General features: G+C 38.7%; 1 protein-coding gene across 5 annotated transcripts in view; it reads right to left on the reverse strand.

Moving 5' to 3' along the window:
* LOC105251943 (agrin) overlaps positions 1 to 15,121 on the reverse strand; it is a 253,590-nt gene that overhangs the window by 29,531 nt on the left and 208,938 nt on the right. For all 5 annotated transcript variants that reach the window (XM_025412917.1, XM_025412921.1, XM_025412919.1 and 2 more), the window contains one exon: positions 5,421 to 5,657. In XM_025412917.1, coding sequence (XP_025268702.1) covers positions 5,421 to 5,657 — 237 coding nt within the window. The remainder of the gene's footprint in view (positions 1 to 5,420; positions 5,658 to 15,121) is intronic.

Consider the following 15,121-nt stretch of genomic DNA (forward strand, 5'->3'; position numbering starts at 1 on the left):
ACTCAAGAAAGATCTTGAAAGGTTTTCGATAAATCGATGAATCGAGTATCAACTAGAGATGATTTTCCGATATGAAAGACGCTCGCAACCGACTTGTGTACATACAAGGCGAGAGTGTCTGCATTCTAGTTACTTCCGCTAAAGCAACTGCAAATATCGATCCTTTTTAGTCGCCTTCCTTTCATGTGCAGATACTGTGCGCGCATACCTCTCCTGCATTCCACGAGTACTACGAACGGGAATATCTCAAAATCGCTCGGCGCTCGGTAAAAGCCTCGGTAAATTGTCCGTCACCTTCATCCAAGAACAGAGCGAATCAACATTATCTCCATCTCGTTTGCAGCTTTAGGAATTTACCAGTTTAGATTTGTGTCTTTCTCGTGAAAAGATGATAAATTCGCGAGATAAATTCTTTGATATTGCGCTGAAGCCTTGTACGCATTGTTAATTACATATTTCATCAAATATTTTCACAAGACAGAGACTTGAAAAAAGGAACTCGTGTATTAAATAGATATAATACAATAACGAGAAATCCAATTAAAAGTAAAAAGTGAGCGCGTCAAGCGAGCAAAAAGTTATAACACGAGCTATAACATTTAATAAAGCTGCGGGAGGCTAAAATCCCATCAGGATTTTCTTCTTTTTCCGCTCGCGGTATCCTTTAATCGTGTCGCAAGAAATATCTCGATGTTTTTCTCTTCCGTGACTCTCTGGGAAAGTAAAAAAAACATGAGAACGAGAGAGGACGCGATGAGACACAGTTCGATATTACGCACAAATATAACGGTATTATTATGTCTAAAGAGCAATGACTGGGTTTATGTTAACACCACCGTCGGATACTTCCGGCATGTTAAGCTTCGTCTTCCGCTTCCGTTCAATCCACCTACATTCTCGCGTATAAATCTCTTCGTGATCCCTCTATCTTTCTCCTCTCGCGCCACTTAGGCTCGGAACGTATAAATATAAATACGTAAGAGCCTGGTGTGTAGTATGTCAGCCAAAAGACGCAATTTACGAGATAGCGAATGACGTAAAATTTCGGCAGAATTTAAGCCGCGCAGCAAGTCGGATAAATTGCCGCCTGCTTCTGTAAAGATAAGTTTTTTATGAGTCAGCCATGGAAACGGTGGCTGTCTCGATATCTGGCCGCGGTTGTCAACTGACATTGATGCAGCTGTCAAAGCGTGATAGCTTTGGAATTTAAAATTATGCAATTTATATCGCAAGTTGATTTTTGTATCTTCTTATATTGAAATTTGTTTGGATTTGAACTGTCAACCAAACATGCAAGTCCTATTACATTTGCTAATTTTTAAATAGGACCACATTCTTGGCACCTTTTTTCATGTTTTTTGTAATTTTACTATCGACACATGATTATCGATAATTAATTCTTGTAGAAATGAGAATTTTTCTCACAATTTTTGTCCTCGGAATTGCGTTTGCCATCATCATTATTTCCAGGGGACTTCGTTAGATCGATATAACGGTGATATAATAGCACGATTAATAAATCTACTTTATAGTGGTAATATTTCAGCCATCAAGCATGGGAATAGGAGCCCGTTAACGTTTTCAGATAATGAGCAATACACTCACTCTTCTCTCTTCGTCCGTATAATCGAATCCGCGCGGACGAGTATCAGCGTTTGTCTCCGCCACTTTTTAACGACGACAACGTTCGTTCTTGTCATCGGTGCGGCGCAATCTCGCCGCTATCGACACTTACATGATCATCGATAACCGATTGCAGCCGTTACTTACATCCGCTCGTTTCTTGCCAACTAGTGCACCTTCGCGCGTAAGATTGTTTCCGGCGAGACGGGTCACTCGTCCTTTTTCCCTCGCCATCTCGAACGCTCGACTATCGACGCGTCCCGCGCCTCGCTCATCTACGTCTAGGAAATCGTTTTCTCAAACTGATACCGCGCTGAAATTTCCGGCTCGTTGAGCTCCGTTTGTAAAAGGAGTCGTGGATAAACGCATTTGGTTTGTCTCGGGTTTGCACTCCGCCGAGTTTCTCCCGGGGAGGGCCCCACAAGGGCTAACGTTCTTTTCTCGACGTCGTTCAGCCTAGCTCGACGAGTGTGAGAATTTAGTTGAATCCATTTCTTCGAGACGCCACGCCCCGGGAATCCAACATTCCTTCATGGCCGGCGCTACTTTTTCCCGGTCGACCCTTATTTCGGCACGTTCGAGCGTGAAAAAAATAGGCGCGCTTCTATTTCCTTTTCCTCGGCTCTGGATATGCGATGGGCGCGACTTGCGTTTCACGAGAGCCGAGAGGAACAATGCGTCAAGCTTGTATAAAGATAGAGATACGCCTTTTTCCTTTACAGAATGTTAGAAAAAAATTCGCAAACATATTGAGAGAATATCTCTCGAAGAAGGAGAAATAAAAATGTAATCAACGAGTTGTCATTATGAAATGTCGTGACATATAAGGCGACGTTGAAATATAATATATCGACAATTTTAAAATAGTAAAAAAATGTATGCGTACGCGAATATTTAAAATAAAAATTCTGGACAAGAAAATTAATTTAAATTTCTTATTAAAATAAAAATACCCACTCGAGACTTAATCGTTGATCCGATATGATTTTCCTTTTTACGAAATATTGGCATCTTGTCCTATTTTTTATATTACTTTAAAAATATTTTCCAGCGTCAGATTATATTTTCTCTTACATTTACGAGGATAATGAAAGTAGCTTATGTTGGAAACTGATAATTATGACAGGCTTAATGGCTACTTTGTCGAGAAGCAGGTTTTTCATCTTCCTGCACAGATTTAAAAAAAACGTGCAGACGTTTGACCCCGTCTGCTCTTTTTCCTCGCTTCGTTTCCGTCCAATCACGACCGCGAAATAGTATCTGAGAGGGAGGATTCGAAAAGTCTCGAAACTTTCGGGAGTTAATTTGATTTATCGTCGTACCGTCACTTCTCTCAAATTCATGCCCTGAGCCGCCTCATCCTTTTCCCCTGCCTCTCATTTTATCGTGAGAAATTCGCGAATGGGAGATTTCGCAAGGCAAGGGAGGGAGAGAGAGGACACTACGAGAGAATTTATTATCGATTCCGGCGTGTTTAAAAGGATCGCAACTGGCGTCGATTGATAAAAGGGCAACTCCCATTGTTGTACTAGGCTTTCCACCCGAGGACTACTAACTGAAGGAACTCCGAGGTCTTCTCTTCGCCCCCTCCCTCTCTCCCACCCCATCGCTTCTCTTTCGAAGACCATCCCCGGTCGGATATTGCGTTTCATTGTTCCTGATATAATACGAAGGCAGAAACAGTGAAACGAAAAGGGAAGACGTTCGTCTTTGTAAACTTCCGGCGCTCATCCGCCTGCCTCCTTTCGACTTCTCTCCGCCGCTCTTTGCCCTCCTACATCTCTATTACACTTCCTTTTTCCTTGTACATCGTTGGCCGTTATTAAGCCCCAAGAAGATGGATCGTATCGTGCGCCGATGAGCGTCGTGGATTTATTTCATACTGCTACAAGGATTATTATTTTCAAATATCGTCTTTACACGCTCTCATGATTTATTGCGTGCGATCCCCCATGAGGTATCTGCAATTCGGCTTTAACGCTCTCGCCATGAAAGCTCATACTTCTTATTCAAAAAACGTCCTTTTAAACTTGTTCGCATTCGTGTATCTTTGACGCTTTAAAGTCGCACTTGCAATCGTGCATGACCGACTCGTCATTTCCGGGTCGTTTCGTTTATCGATTGGTCATCTGAATCCGCTTGTCAGATTATTAACAGCAAAATTGAATTATTTCTATCAATTGCACACATACACGTATTTAGAGCAAGAGTGAAAAAGATAAGACCATATTTTTTTACATGTATAAATTGTGTAGTCGTTTTTGTTCTACATCTCCGCATTCAAATCATTTAAAATTCCCCATTTGCTCAGCGCTATGCGCACCGTTTGCATGCATATGTCTTTAATGGTTGGGATCGTTTGACGACATATTTAACTAACTCGTTAACCGGCTGCGATTACCGTAACCGTTACCATCTACCATATCAACGTTGCGAAGAAGCCTTGGCGAGCAATCGTATGAAGGAGCGAAAAGGGGTAGGAAGGATGGAGGGAAGGACGCAAGATGGACTTACCTAATCCTAAGCAAACACGGCCTACTCCCAGTACCTGTCTGATCAAACATTTGTCTTTACTACTCGGTTGATTAAACACCTGCCAAGTTTATACTGTTTCCATGGTAGGGAGTAAAGGTTCTCTCTCTCTCTCTCTCTCTCCCTCTCTCGTTCGTGAATGTGCCTACGACTACCTGTGGACACGAACGATGACAGCTGTGCGGAATATGGCGTATTAAGCGGCAGATATATAGGATATCTAAGACTACACGTAGCTGCTCCCAGAGGAAATAGCGGTCGTTTCACCGACGATGCTTTTCGTCAATATTTAAAGAGTCAGTTAACATTTGGTAATAGAGAGTAAATTTCATGAGAAATTAATATTAAACTCTTTCTTTTTAATGGCGGAGGAAATTTTATTTTAGTTAAAATTAAATTTTTAGAATTTAATTAAGATATGAGATACTAAACATAAAAATGAGAAATGATGATTTTCTCTTCAACTTTATATAAAGCTGAATTTATTAACGTCATTAGTAAATTGAAACATCGAGTCTCTAATTTTGGAAAGTAAGTTTGAAAAGAAATAAAGAAAAATTAAATATGATTAGTTAGGATTTTTCTACTTCTCATATGTTGGAATGTTTCAGCCGAAACACAAACAATTATAACAAAATCTAGTTCGAAAGATAATAATGGCGAATGGCAGCGTAAGCACAAATCGTTCACATTAGCGATTTGTCTTGAGATACATACTGAATAATAAAATTTATGATAGAGAATAAAAAGTAATGAAAATAAAATAAAAATGGAATAAATTGCCGGTAATAAAAAGATATTTTAAAGATCATTTAATATGTCACAGAATAAGTCAGGAGCTTTTAAGTTTTAATTTCAATTCCTGTAGAATTTTGATTCTAATCCTTCGATTTATTTGGCTTAATCCCACAATTAATCAAAAAATTAATTCTGGTAAAACTCAAGCTGCGCTTGTTAACTGCATACTATTCGTCAAAATGCCAACCTACTTATATTATATATATTTAATGTTAATTTGTATAACATTTATTAAACTATATATCATTTTTATAACATAAATACAAGATTTTTCTGTACTTTATATAAATCTGTACTTGAAAGTCAGGCCCCAAAATTTATTTCAAGTTATCTGAATGAATTTTGGATGCAGTAAGAGTCAGAGAATCTTGTTGTGCATTACAAATGAATTTTTTAGTAAATTATTTCTGTTTTGTCACATTATTGGCATTTCGAGATCTCGTTGAGCGATATAAAAAAACACTTACCGCATTTGCCGCGAAATGCAACGGTGATGTTAGCACCTTTCGCACAGGCGACTCGATTTAGGTCGCACAACGTCGGATAGTCGATGCCATCCGTGCCGCAGACAGGTCCCGAACCCTCGTGATCCCCTAAATTTGGGCAAGATTCCAAGCATTCGCAACTCGCCTCCTTGCCGTCCCTGGTTCGCACACATTGCAAGCCTTGCGAGCAATTCAGTTTCAAGCAGGGATCCTTGATTTCTGCAAAGAAAACATCAAAATCTGACATTAATTAGCGTCGCGATAATTAAATTAATATCTAGCAACATGATACGAAGGCATTTAATTTCCTTCTTTAAACAATTCAATTAATAATTCGACGAAACGTTAAAATACGATATTATCAGACGTGTATACATATTTATTTACACAATTGATGCATTTGCATAAATGGCTTTCATCACATTACGTGTAACGGTATAAAATATTAACTTTTAATAAATTAATATCATTTAAAATAATTTATGGAAAAGCTCCGCGTCTGTTCTCTGAATTTCCGACAAATAAATCTGAACATTAAATAATTAATTACAGTCAATGACTGTAAATCGCGCTTCATCGGGATGAAAATACGCCGGACCTGCATTGCGCAAGACGCACGTCTCTCCTATTCCGTGTGATAATGCGTGTTTGCCGGAAACGGATTGATAATGACGCGATAATCCGTTGACGAGAGCGGCACGATGTTACGGTCAATCCCGTTAATGGAAGCCGTCGACAGCTTCGATTTCGAAGTAACGAGACGAAAGCCAATGACGAATAGGATGGGGAGTGCCTCACCGCGACGTACGTTTGCCAGGTACAATCACGGACGATACGTGCAATTTAATGCTCTCGTATTCGCGGGATTGCAATCGTCGAACCGGTTTACGACGGAAATGTCAAGCGTAAATGTAGAAACCTACGTCCCGACGCGTACAGAGTACGTAGAATGTCGACCCGCCATTTTTGCGTCTATATCTCTCTTGGAAATTTAGTTTCAAAATATGTCGCAAAGATTTTGAAGTATTTCTATCCCCGAATTCCATCTTCAAAAATGTTTATTTCTCTGCATCTCTAAAATCTAATCATTTATTTCACATTATTTTTATTATTTTTTAAAATTTATTCTTACAAAATAAAAAATATGCACGATATATTGATTTTTAAATATTTCTACCTTTGAATTCCGACTTGAAATTCATTTTAACTATCTATAAAATCTAAAAATCCAATAATTTGTTTCACATGATTTTTATTATTTTTGTATTTATTCCTATAAAATATATTTATATAAATATAATATAAAATATATTTATCCCTATAGAATAACACACATACGCGAAATATTGTATCTTGTTTACGTTTCGTGCCTGATTATTTATAATCCTTTATTACTCATAGCCAATTTTCGCGTGCGCTTTACAATAATCAGCGATGCGATATTGACTCTCCCGTCTAAACGACAAAAATGCGAAAATCTGTTTTTTAGCGGCGGAAAACACAGCGCGCGACGCGCTTAATCAACGATATTTTTCCTGTAACGCGAGTCCACACTGCCGAAATGTAATTGCGAACACGATGCGCGACACAACCTACCTAGCGTGACGCCGTAACGCGCCGTGAAATTAAATCGGTGCGATTCGCGATGAATAAACTATCGTCCGCTGGGATTCATTCGCGACGAAATTTACACGCGGCGCCGCATTTTTTGCGGGGCGACAAAAAAAAAAAGAAAAAAAGAAAAACAGAACAGTCGGGTCTACTCGTGGCGCGGCTCGGATCATTAACCCTGTCGGATCCCTAAGGACCGACCCAAAAGAGTTCGCATGCGGTTTCGTGCTCTGTTAAAATTTTATCGCGCGTGCATGAGTGAAATTTGCGGTCCCCGACTGAACTATTTTCCGTCGGGAGTGGCGTCGTAACCAACGAGATATATCTCTCGACGAAGGTGGACATGATGGTCTTCATACCCTCGGTTACTATATAAATTATTTATCCATGACATGTGAGAAGCAGTCCTGTTGTAGAGCTTTTCGCATATTTTCTTTATTATGCAAAAAATAGAAAGAGAAAATTAATTATTCTTTATTTAGCATGTTGAAGACAATAATTCCATCGATTCTTCTTTGATTTTAATATTTTACCTGTAATTCGCCTGAAGCGCTCATTTTATGGAAGCTTTACGATTCGCGACAAAATAAAAATCTATTTATAATTTATTATTTGCTGATATATATTTTACATATATGTGTACATTTTATTTATTCAAAAATTGTCCTGAAAATTATAAATAGAATTTCGGCCTTTGTCGCAAATTATTCGGCACTGACTATAAAATATTTCAATAAGATAAAAATATATTCTCGCAAAGATTCATTACACTCAGCTCGCATGGCTCAACGCAAAGTTTCGATGGTTTTAGGCCGCGCTGTATATTACGCTCTTTCACTTCGAGCTGCAATCGAGGACGGGAATTAGGAAGAGCGCTAACATTCGTCGGAAATATTCGCGCGCAGACTCGCAACTCGCAATTTCAGTTTCGAAACACGCTAAAATGACTCACAACAGCTTCGCCTGCTCGTTAATTCGCCAGGCGCGTAAACGCGGGCGCGAATTCCAAAGTTGCACGGAAGTTTCGATACTTTCGCACCGAGTAATCTGGCGCTTGGTTGCGCCATCCCATCGTCGGTCGTCGTCGCCGACGACGACGACGAGATGGAAAATGAAGAGGTTTGTTACGCCTGCTATGTGGAATACCTTTCGGGTAGACGTAGCAGCAGTGGGATATCGTTAACGTGGCGGATACTATCAGCAGCAGCAGCAGGGCGTGCGTTATCGTTGTACGCGAGTGTCGTCGGCTGTCGCCCTTTCCTCCGCAAATCAAATCCGCCATCCGACAGCCCGCCGTCGCCGTTCGCGACGTGCAATTATTCATTCCGCTCCTTCGAGAGTGTCTCTCTCTCTGTCTCTCTTTCTCGCTCTCTTCCCCTTTCTGTTCTCTCTTCTCGTCGGAAAAGCGAAACGACGACCGCGCGATATCTGCGCGAGTTCGAATGGCACGGGAATTATTCCGCAGTCTCGTAGCACACGCACATGCATATGGCGAAACGGAGCAGATATGGAAATGGAAGGTGAATTTCTACGCTATACATATACGTGTACATGTATGTATGTGGATAGTAGCGGTGTCAATTAGGAACGGTAATTGGAAATTCAAATCGTGCGAGCCCCCGCCGAAGGATGTAAATTGTAAACGCTCGGTAAGAGCACCATTCGGATTATTAACGAGAAACTAATGATTCCTACGCTTATACCTTTTATTATCACTGTCATTATCGTTGACGAACGGCGTTTATCATTTGATCTAACTAGAATGGAATCGCTAGAATTTCAATGATATCTTGCATTTCATTGAAAATGTATAAAAGTAGAGTTGCACAAGACTTAAGGCAATATAATAAAGTAAAAGTATTATATTGGTGTTGAAAATTTTCGAAAATTTGAATCTTGTTTTGGTTTCCAGTAAAAGTTTCTTGTAGTAAAAATCTCATCTTGTGTTGTCTCGTCTTGTCTGATTTTAATAACAATTTTTATCTAACATTGAACAATTGCTTAAAATAATATATTTAAATTTTATATTATTTTTTATTGTATTAATTGTTTCTAAATTTATTAGTACAAGTATTTTTATTTATAATAAAGATTTTTAAATTCATATATAATATAATATAATTTTTCTAATTTATAAATATATTTTAGTTTCATTAAAAAATCAGCAATTTTGATACAATTATAATTATCTTGATAATTAATTAAAAATCTGGTATTGATCTTGTCTCAAATTTCGAGACAAGATAAGCCAATATCAAGATTAATTTATCTAGCCAGATATCATCTCTATAAAAAAGAATAATTCACGAATATATGTATTAAAGTTCATCGCCGATCAATTTTGTTCTGTGACGTTAAGCACGGATCTCTCACGTTAAATAATGTAAATAAAATAGTAATTAAATTTCACCGTCTATTTAATCTTTGGTTTTACGGGCGAGAAGGTTTTATTCGCGAGCGCGTTTTGTTTCCTCGCCTAATCAGTGATAGCGATGCAAAGCGCCGGAACGGCGTCATTACGGGGGTCGAAAGCCAGTAGCTGAGCCGGATGATTGATCGCGGCCTCGTTTGCATTCAATAACTCCCCGCCGGTGTATTTTCGATTTGGCATTCGCCGCAACCCGATTATCGTCGTTAATGCATTTAATTCGCCGATCAGTCGTCGCGCCGCTTCGAGCGATGCATTATTAATTATCGGTATGACAAACGCAATTAGCGGTCGCATATTTCGCGCGCGTATAGCGGCTATTTGAATTGCAAGTCGATTTACTTCTAATGTCCCATTTTTCTAATAGAGTAAATTTTCCCCCATAAATTTATAATTCGCGAATCGAGTAAAATATGAGAGGAGAGGTCAAGTTTTTTGTTGTATTAAATAATGTTGTGTTAAATAACGAGAAGCATTCATCTAACATACAGAGTCCTCTAATAAAATACACATGGATAACAAACAACAACTATAAGAAGCGGATAGCATTTTTAACATTAAAAATAGAAAGCATTTATAATATAAATCGCGAGATTTTAGTCACAGACTGGCTACATTTTTACAGGCTATGAGTGACGTGAATTGGTTACAAGAATCGGAAAGAAATGAATAAAATATTTCATCATGACAATATATCTAAAATGCGGTTTTATTGTCTCAACTTTTTATTTAAGTGGAATTCAGAATAGAATCCCATAAAATATATTGGATAAACTTCCGATATGCTAACGGAAGAAGGGAAAACTTTTAAGAGACACTTTTCGAGTGATATATCCATCTCACGCGCGAAGAATTAAATAATGAAAATATAGAAATCGGAAGACTTTGAAACATTTTAATAATCGCGTCCACTTTCCCAAACAAATATCAGAACGTACGGAACAAGATTAGATCCGAATTTAAATTGCAAGATAAAGTTAATGAGGTGACTCAAGAGGAGAAATGGACGTTGAAGTTACTAGAGTTTGGAAACTGAGCAGGTCCGTGGAAGTTTGGTCGGAAATTGAAGTTTTTACAAACCATAAAGGGAAATCCCGGACGAGACTCTTAACGACGGTCAAATATTCATCAAGTCCGTCAAGGACGTTAACAAATGAAACGTAACTATTTTCAGAGACGTATATCTTTGCATAGTTAATCATATAATTAAATTCCTTCGTTTTTTATAAGTATTGTATTTCGCCTTTGGATAGTTGATATTCCCTGTAATATTGGAATAACTTTGATGATAATTGTTACGAGAGAATCGCACTCGATTAAAATACACCGATTATCGAATGTTACAAACGTATGTACGTTGGATTAATTGAACGTGAAGCACTTTATTCTGCGTATGTATCGATTGTAGTTTTTTCATTTAAAGTGTTGATCTCCCATAAAAAGAACATCTCGCGGACATCGTTTAAATAAAGCGCCTAGATGAAATTGCTTCGATTTGTAATGTTACAGTCTTCGACGGTGAATTAAATGAAATGTCTAGATGAAATTGTTTTAATTTGTAATACTACAATCAATCTATATCTTTTATCATAAAATTCCGTTCTTTTCACAAGAGAATTTCTACAAACAACGCGTTCATTGTTTATTCTCGTTACTCGATTGTCAGTATTGAGAAGATAATAATATTTCACATTCGTGTTATAAATTTATTGATGATTTTTGCTCACAAAAGATACACGGCTGTCTATCCATTTGACAAAATCGTTATCGAAAGAACTAATATTAATTTTGGCTTTTGATATAATCTGAATAATTATATTTGCCACAAACTGCTCTAATTACCGTCAATCTATTTTAACAGAATTCGGGGATTTCGCAATCGCCGTCGATTAACGATGAAAATTAATATACCCGACAGGAATGTGCCATTAATGATCTCTTTTTCGTTCACGATGATAAAATAATTATCCGATTGTGTCGGCGTGAATTGTCCGAACCGAAAATCAGAGCTTAATCGAAGCCTGCCGATCTTCGTGCCATCGAACATTGTTTCACGCGTTGCACAACGAAATTGAATGGTCAATTCGACGAGGCGAAAGTACATTTCGTGGCCAACAATTGTCTAATTCGAACGAGAATCTCATTGTCGACACAATTTGCACGCACACTATTGGAGAAGAACCCCGTCTCCCTTCCCCGGCTCTTCTGTCTCGAGTTCTTCGGTCCCTTCGGGCGGCGCGTCGACGTAATATCGTAATTAATAATCCATTCTGGTTGGTTTTTGCCGGTGCACCTGACCGTCGCAGTTCTCGCCGTTACCGGATAATTTATTATCGCAGACCACCTGTGTGGCATTACTCTTGCACAGAGGATGAGTTTTCTCGTCGATAATCACTTCAATTTTCAAGGCGCTATTCTTATTCGATAGAGCGATAATTTAATCTTTTAACTACCGATCGTGTGTCATAAAAGTCTATTTGACAAATAATACAGAGCAAATGATTTAGATTTATCTTGAAGATGAAAAAGATGCGTTTGTCCATTTTTTGTTATTTTTGATCGAGCAAAGTACGAAGATAAAAGGAAAAATATCACGCCAGTAATCCCAAGAATAATCTGCTCTTTAAACACGAAATCTGAAACATCTTTCCAAGAATAGCATTTCATATTCAAAGTTGCATTTGCAAAGCACCGGGAGAAACTCTTTGTACGATTTCGAGGGCACGATTGTACGATAAATGTTTACGTCACGTTTAGCTATCACGCCCACGATCATCTGAGAGCGATGTCGCGACTCGTTTCATACAAGAGCGGTCACGTCGTCTGAAAGGGGGAGCACGAGCGTGTAACGGGGCACGAGATAGGATTCCGCCGGTCGCGTCTAGGGTGCAATTCGACGCAATTGCCAATTAGTGGCTCATTACAGAAACGTACGTGGACCGTACAACGACAACGGCAGGATAGAATGGATCAAGCGGAGGAATTGTAAGCGGCGGTTTCGGGCAAAATGGGAGAAGGGTTGGAAAGGGGAGAGGAACCGGCCAGGGAGCCCGATAATGGGATCGACCCTCCGATGCCGCGAATACCGACCATGGCTCTCGGCCGTGTCGAATGAGCCTCATTAGGCAAACTTTGAAGATCTACCGGCTATTGACGGACCGGGAAATGGACATCGAGATTGGCGTGAATGGGGACCGCGGTGATGTAAGGATCGAATGTGGAACAGGATTATCGATCGAACGACGGAGACGAAATGGGATCTATTAATCTCTAGTCGCGCGCACAATTCGCGAATGACGTTTGTATCTCGCCCGAAATGCAGGGTGACAGAAGACTTTGAAACATTTGAGCCGTGATTTTAATCTTATTCTTAAGAAGATCCGGTGGATTTGATGCTAAGTTAAAGCGCCGTGTCTTAATGCCGGAAAACTTACACTCTCGATGCTCGATAGCGATCGCTTAAATTGAAAAGCTTCTTGCACGTGCGCGCGGCTTAAGATAGATAATGGTCGGTAAATTCCGACTTTCATCATTAGCGGAGTTTCGGCAAAATCCAGGAATTGTCGCGGCTGTATGCCTGTACTTAATGTAATTCCACTGATGCACGGAGTGAGTTCTATTCAAGGAATCAGATTGAAAACCAAGAGAGAGAGCGAGCGAGAGATTACGCCTGCCGGGCATAGAAGATCAAAGAGATGTCATACAACGAAATTCTCGATGAGATACAGCGGTAAAATTATGTGGGCGCGTTAATATTATCGCTTATGTACTGAATCTTGCGATGCATCTTTGCAGGAATACGCGCGCTCATGGAAGGAGAAAGATTCCTTCCCCATGATAGCGGCATTATTTTTGCTTTAGTTTTTTATGATGCCTGAAATAACACTCGATGTTTGTGAAATGGAAACAAGATGCGATCTCGGGTTATCTTGTGAAACGAAATACATTTTAAAAAAAATATAAAGTTATAAATTGTAAATAAAACCAAAAATATTTTCTTTCTCTCTCTCTCTCTCCATTTTTAAAAGCTTAAAATATATTTGCATTTGTAGAAATGAGCAAATAATTCCCAACAAATAATCTACATATGAAATCAATTTTGCGATTAACAATATTTTAAATATTTTATTCACGTATTGTTTATGAGCTTATTATATTTTATTCGCAAACAAGTGTTCTTTTGTTTTATTTTCATTATTTTCATTCCTTCATATGAAATATTACAATCATTTATTTTATTTATATTTATTATATTTATCATATATATATTTATTTATTTATTCGTCTCATTCACAATCAGTAAAGACAATAAACTTTATTCGCCAAAATCGACTCTTATGGTGTTCGATCTCAAGTTCCAACTCAATCAAACATCGAGAAACGCGAGACAAGAATTTTGTACGGATGCGAGAGACATTAAAAGTGCAATTATCACGAACTTAATTACGAGACGCTTGTTATATCAGCTGCTTTTCTCTGAACTCTCCTTTGCTATTCATTCTTTTGACGCAGAATTCTCTTTCACGAATTACCTGGCGTATGCGCGCGCGCTATAATCTCCTCTAAGTCAATTTGCTGTAAAATAAAACCTAAAAGGATTCATTTTACAGCTCGCACACGGAGATTAAAAAACGTTTTCTTTCAATCATCTTAAATCGAAATCAATGTCGTATACCGACCGCTAGCTAAATTAATTCCTCTGAGAGAGGAGTTTAGTTTCCGTTTTGCATAAGTAAATAGTAGTATAAGTAAATTAAAATATGATATTTCCCCCAAAGAGGCTTAAAATCCAATGATATCTTATAACAATATTTTTCAAACGTGAGAAAAATGAAGGAAAGATATGCCTTGTGTGGTTGAAAAATAACTTACACTCGAAAGAGATATCGATTAAATTTGCGAAAGCTTAATTGTATTCGCATATCGGATCGAGCGCATAGATTACACAGTAAGAGACTAAATCGTCACACATTCCGTGATGTAAATCGATTTTTGAGCGCGTCCGTTTGACATTTGTAACCGTCGGTTAATCTAATCGCCGCCTCCCGAGTCGCTTATCCGCCGCAGTCTGACCACACGTGGCTATTTCCACTTATCTCGTTCTGCCCATCGCTATTCCGCTTCTATCCTATCTAAGGACAGAGGCGTACCTCGTCCGTTATCTATGTCTACATCTAATCAACGTAAAGACGATCCTCTTGGCCACAGGACACGCGTGTTATCCTGACGAGGGTAAGCGCCGAGAGGGGTTAAACAGGGTAAACTTGAGCGCGGGCCGAATGTCTGTTTGCACTGACGTACATATCCGGACAAGCCGCGATTAATGCGTTATCTGATTCGCGCACGAGCGTTACACTCGACGTCTGCTTTGATTTTTAGATTGCGATCGCGCCAATGAGCCGTGTTGCCGTCCATTTTATTCTACTTTACACAGTCATCCTTCGAAAGACTGATTTTGCATAGTCGTAAGACCTATACAATTTTAATTTTGGGGATAATTAAATGTGTGTGTTATGTGCTGGAAGTTAATTAATTAAATTTCTTCTCCGATCGATTATAATTTTTTATTAAAATTGTCGCAATAATAATTTTATATCAATTTATATTTATTTTATATTTATTGCCGCTGTTATAAATTTACATT

Source organism: Camponotus floridanus, unplaced genomic scaffold (assembly GCF_003227725.1).
Source record: "Camponotus floridanus strain SB8 unplaced genomic scaffold, Cflo_v7.5 scaffold59, whole genome shotgun sequence".
Lineage (NCBI taxonomy): Eukaryota > Metazoa > Arthropoda > Insecta > Hymenoptera > Formicidae > Camponotus > Camponotus floridanus.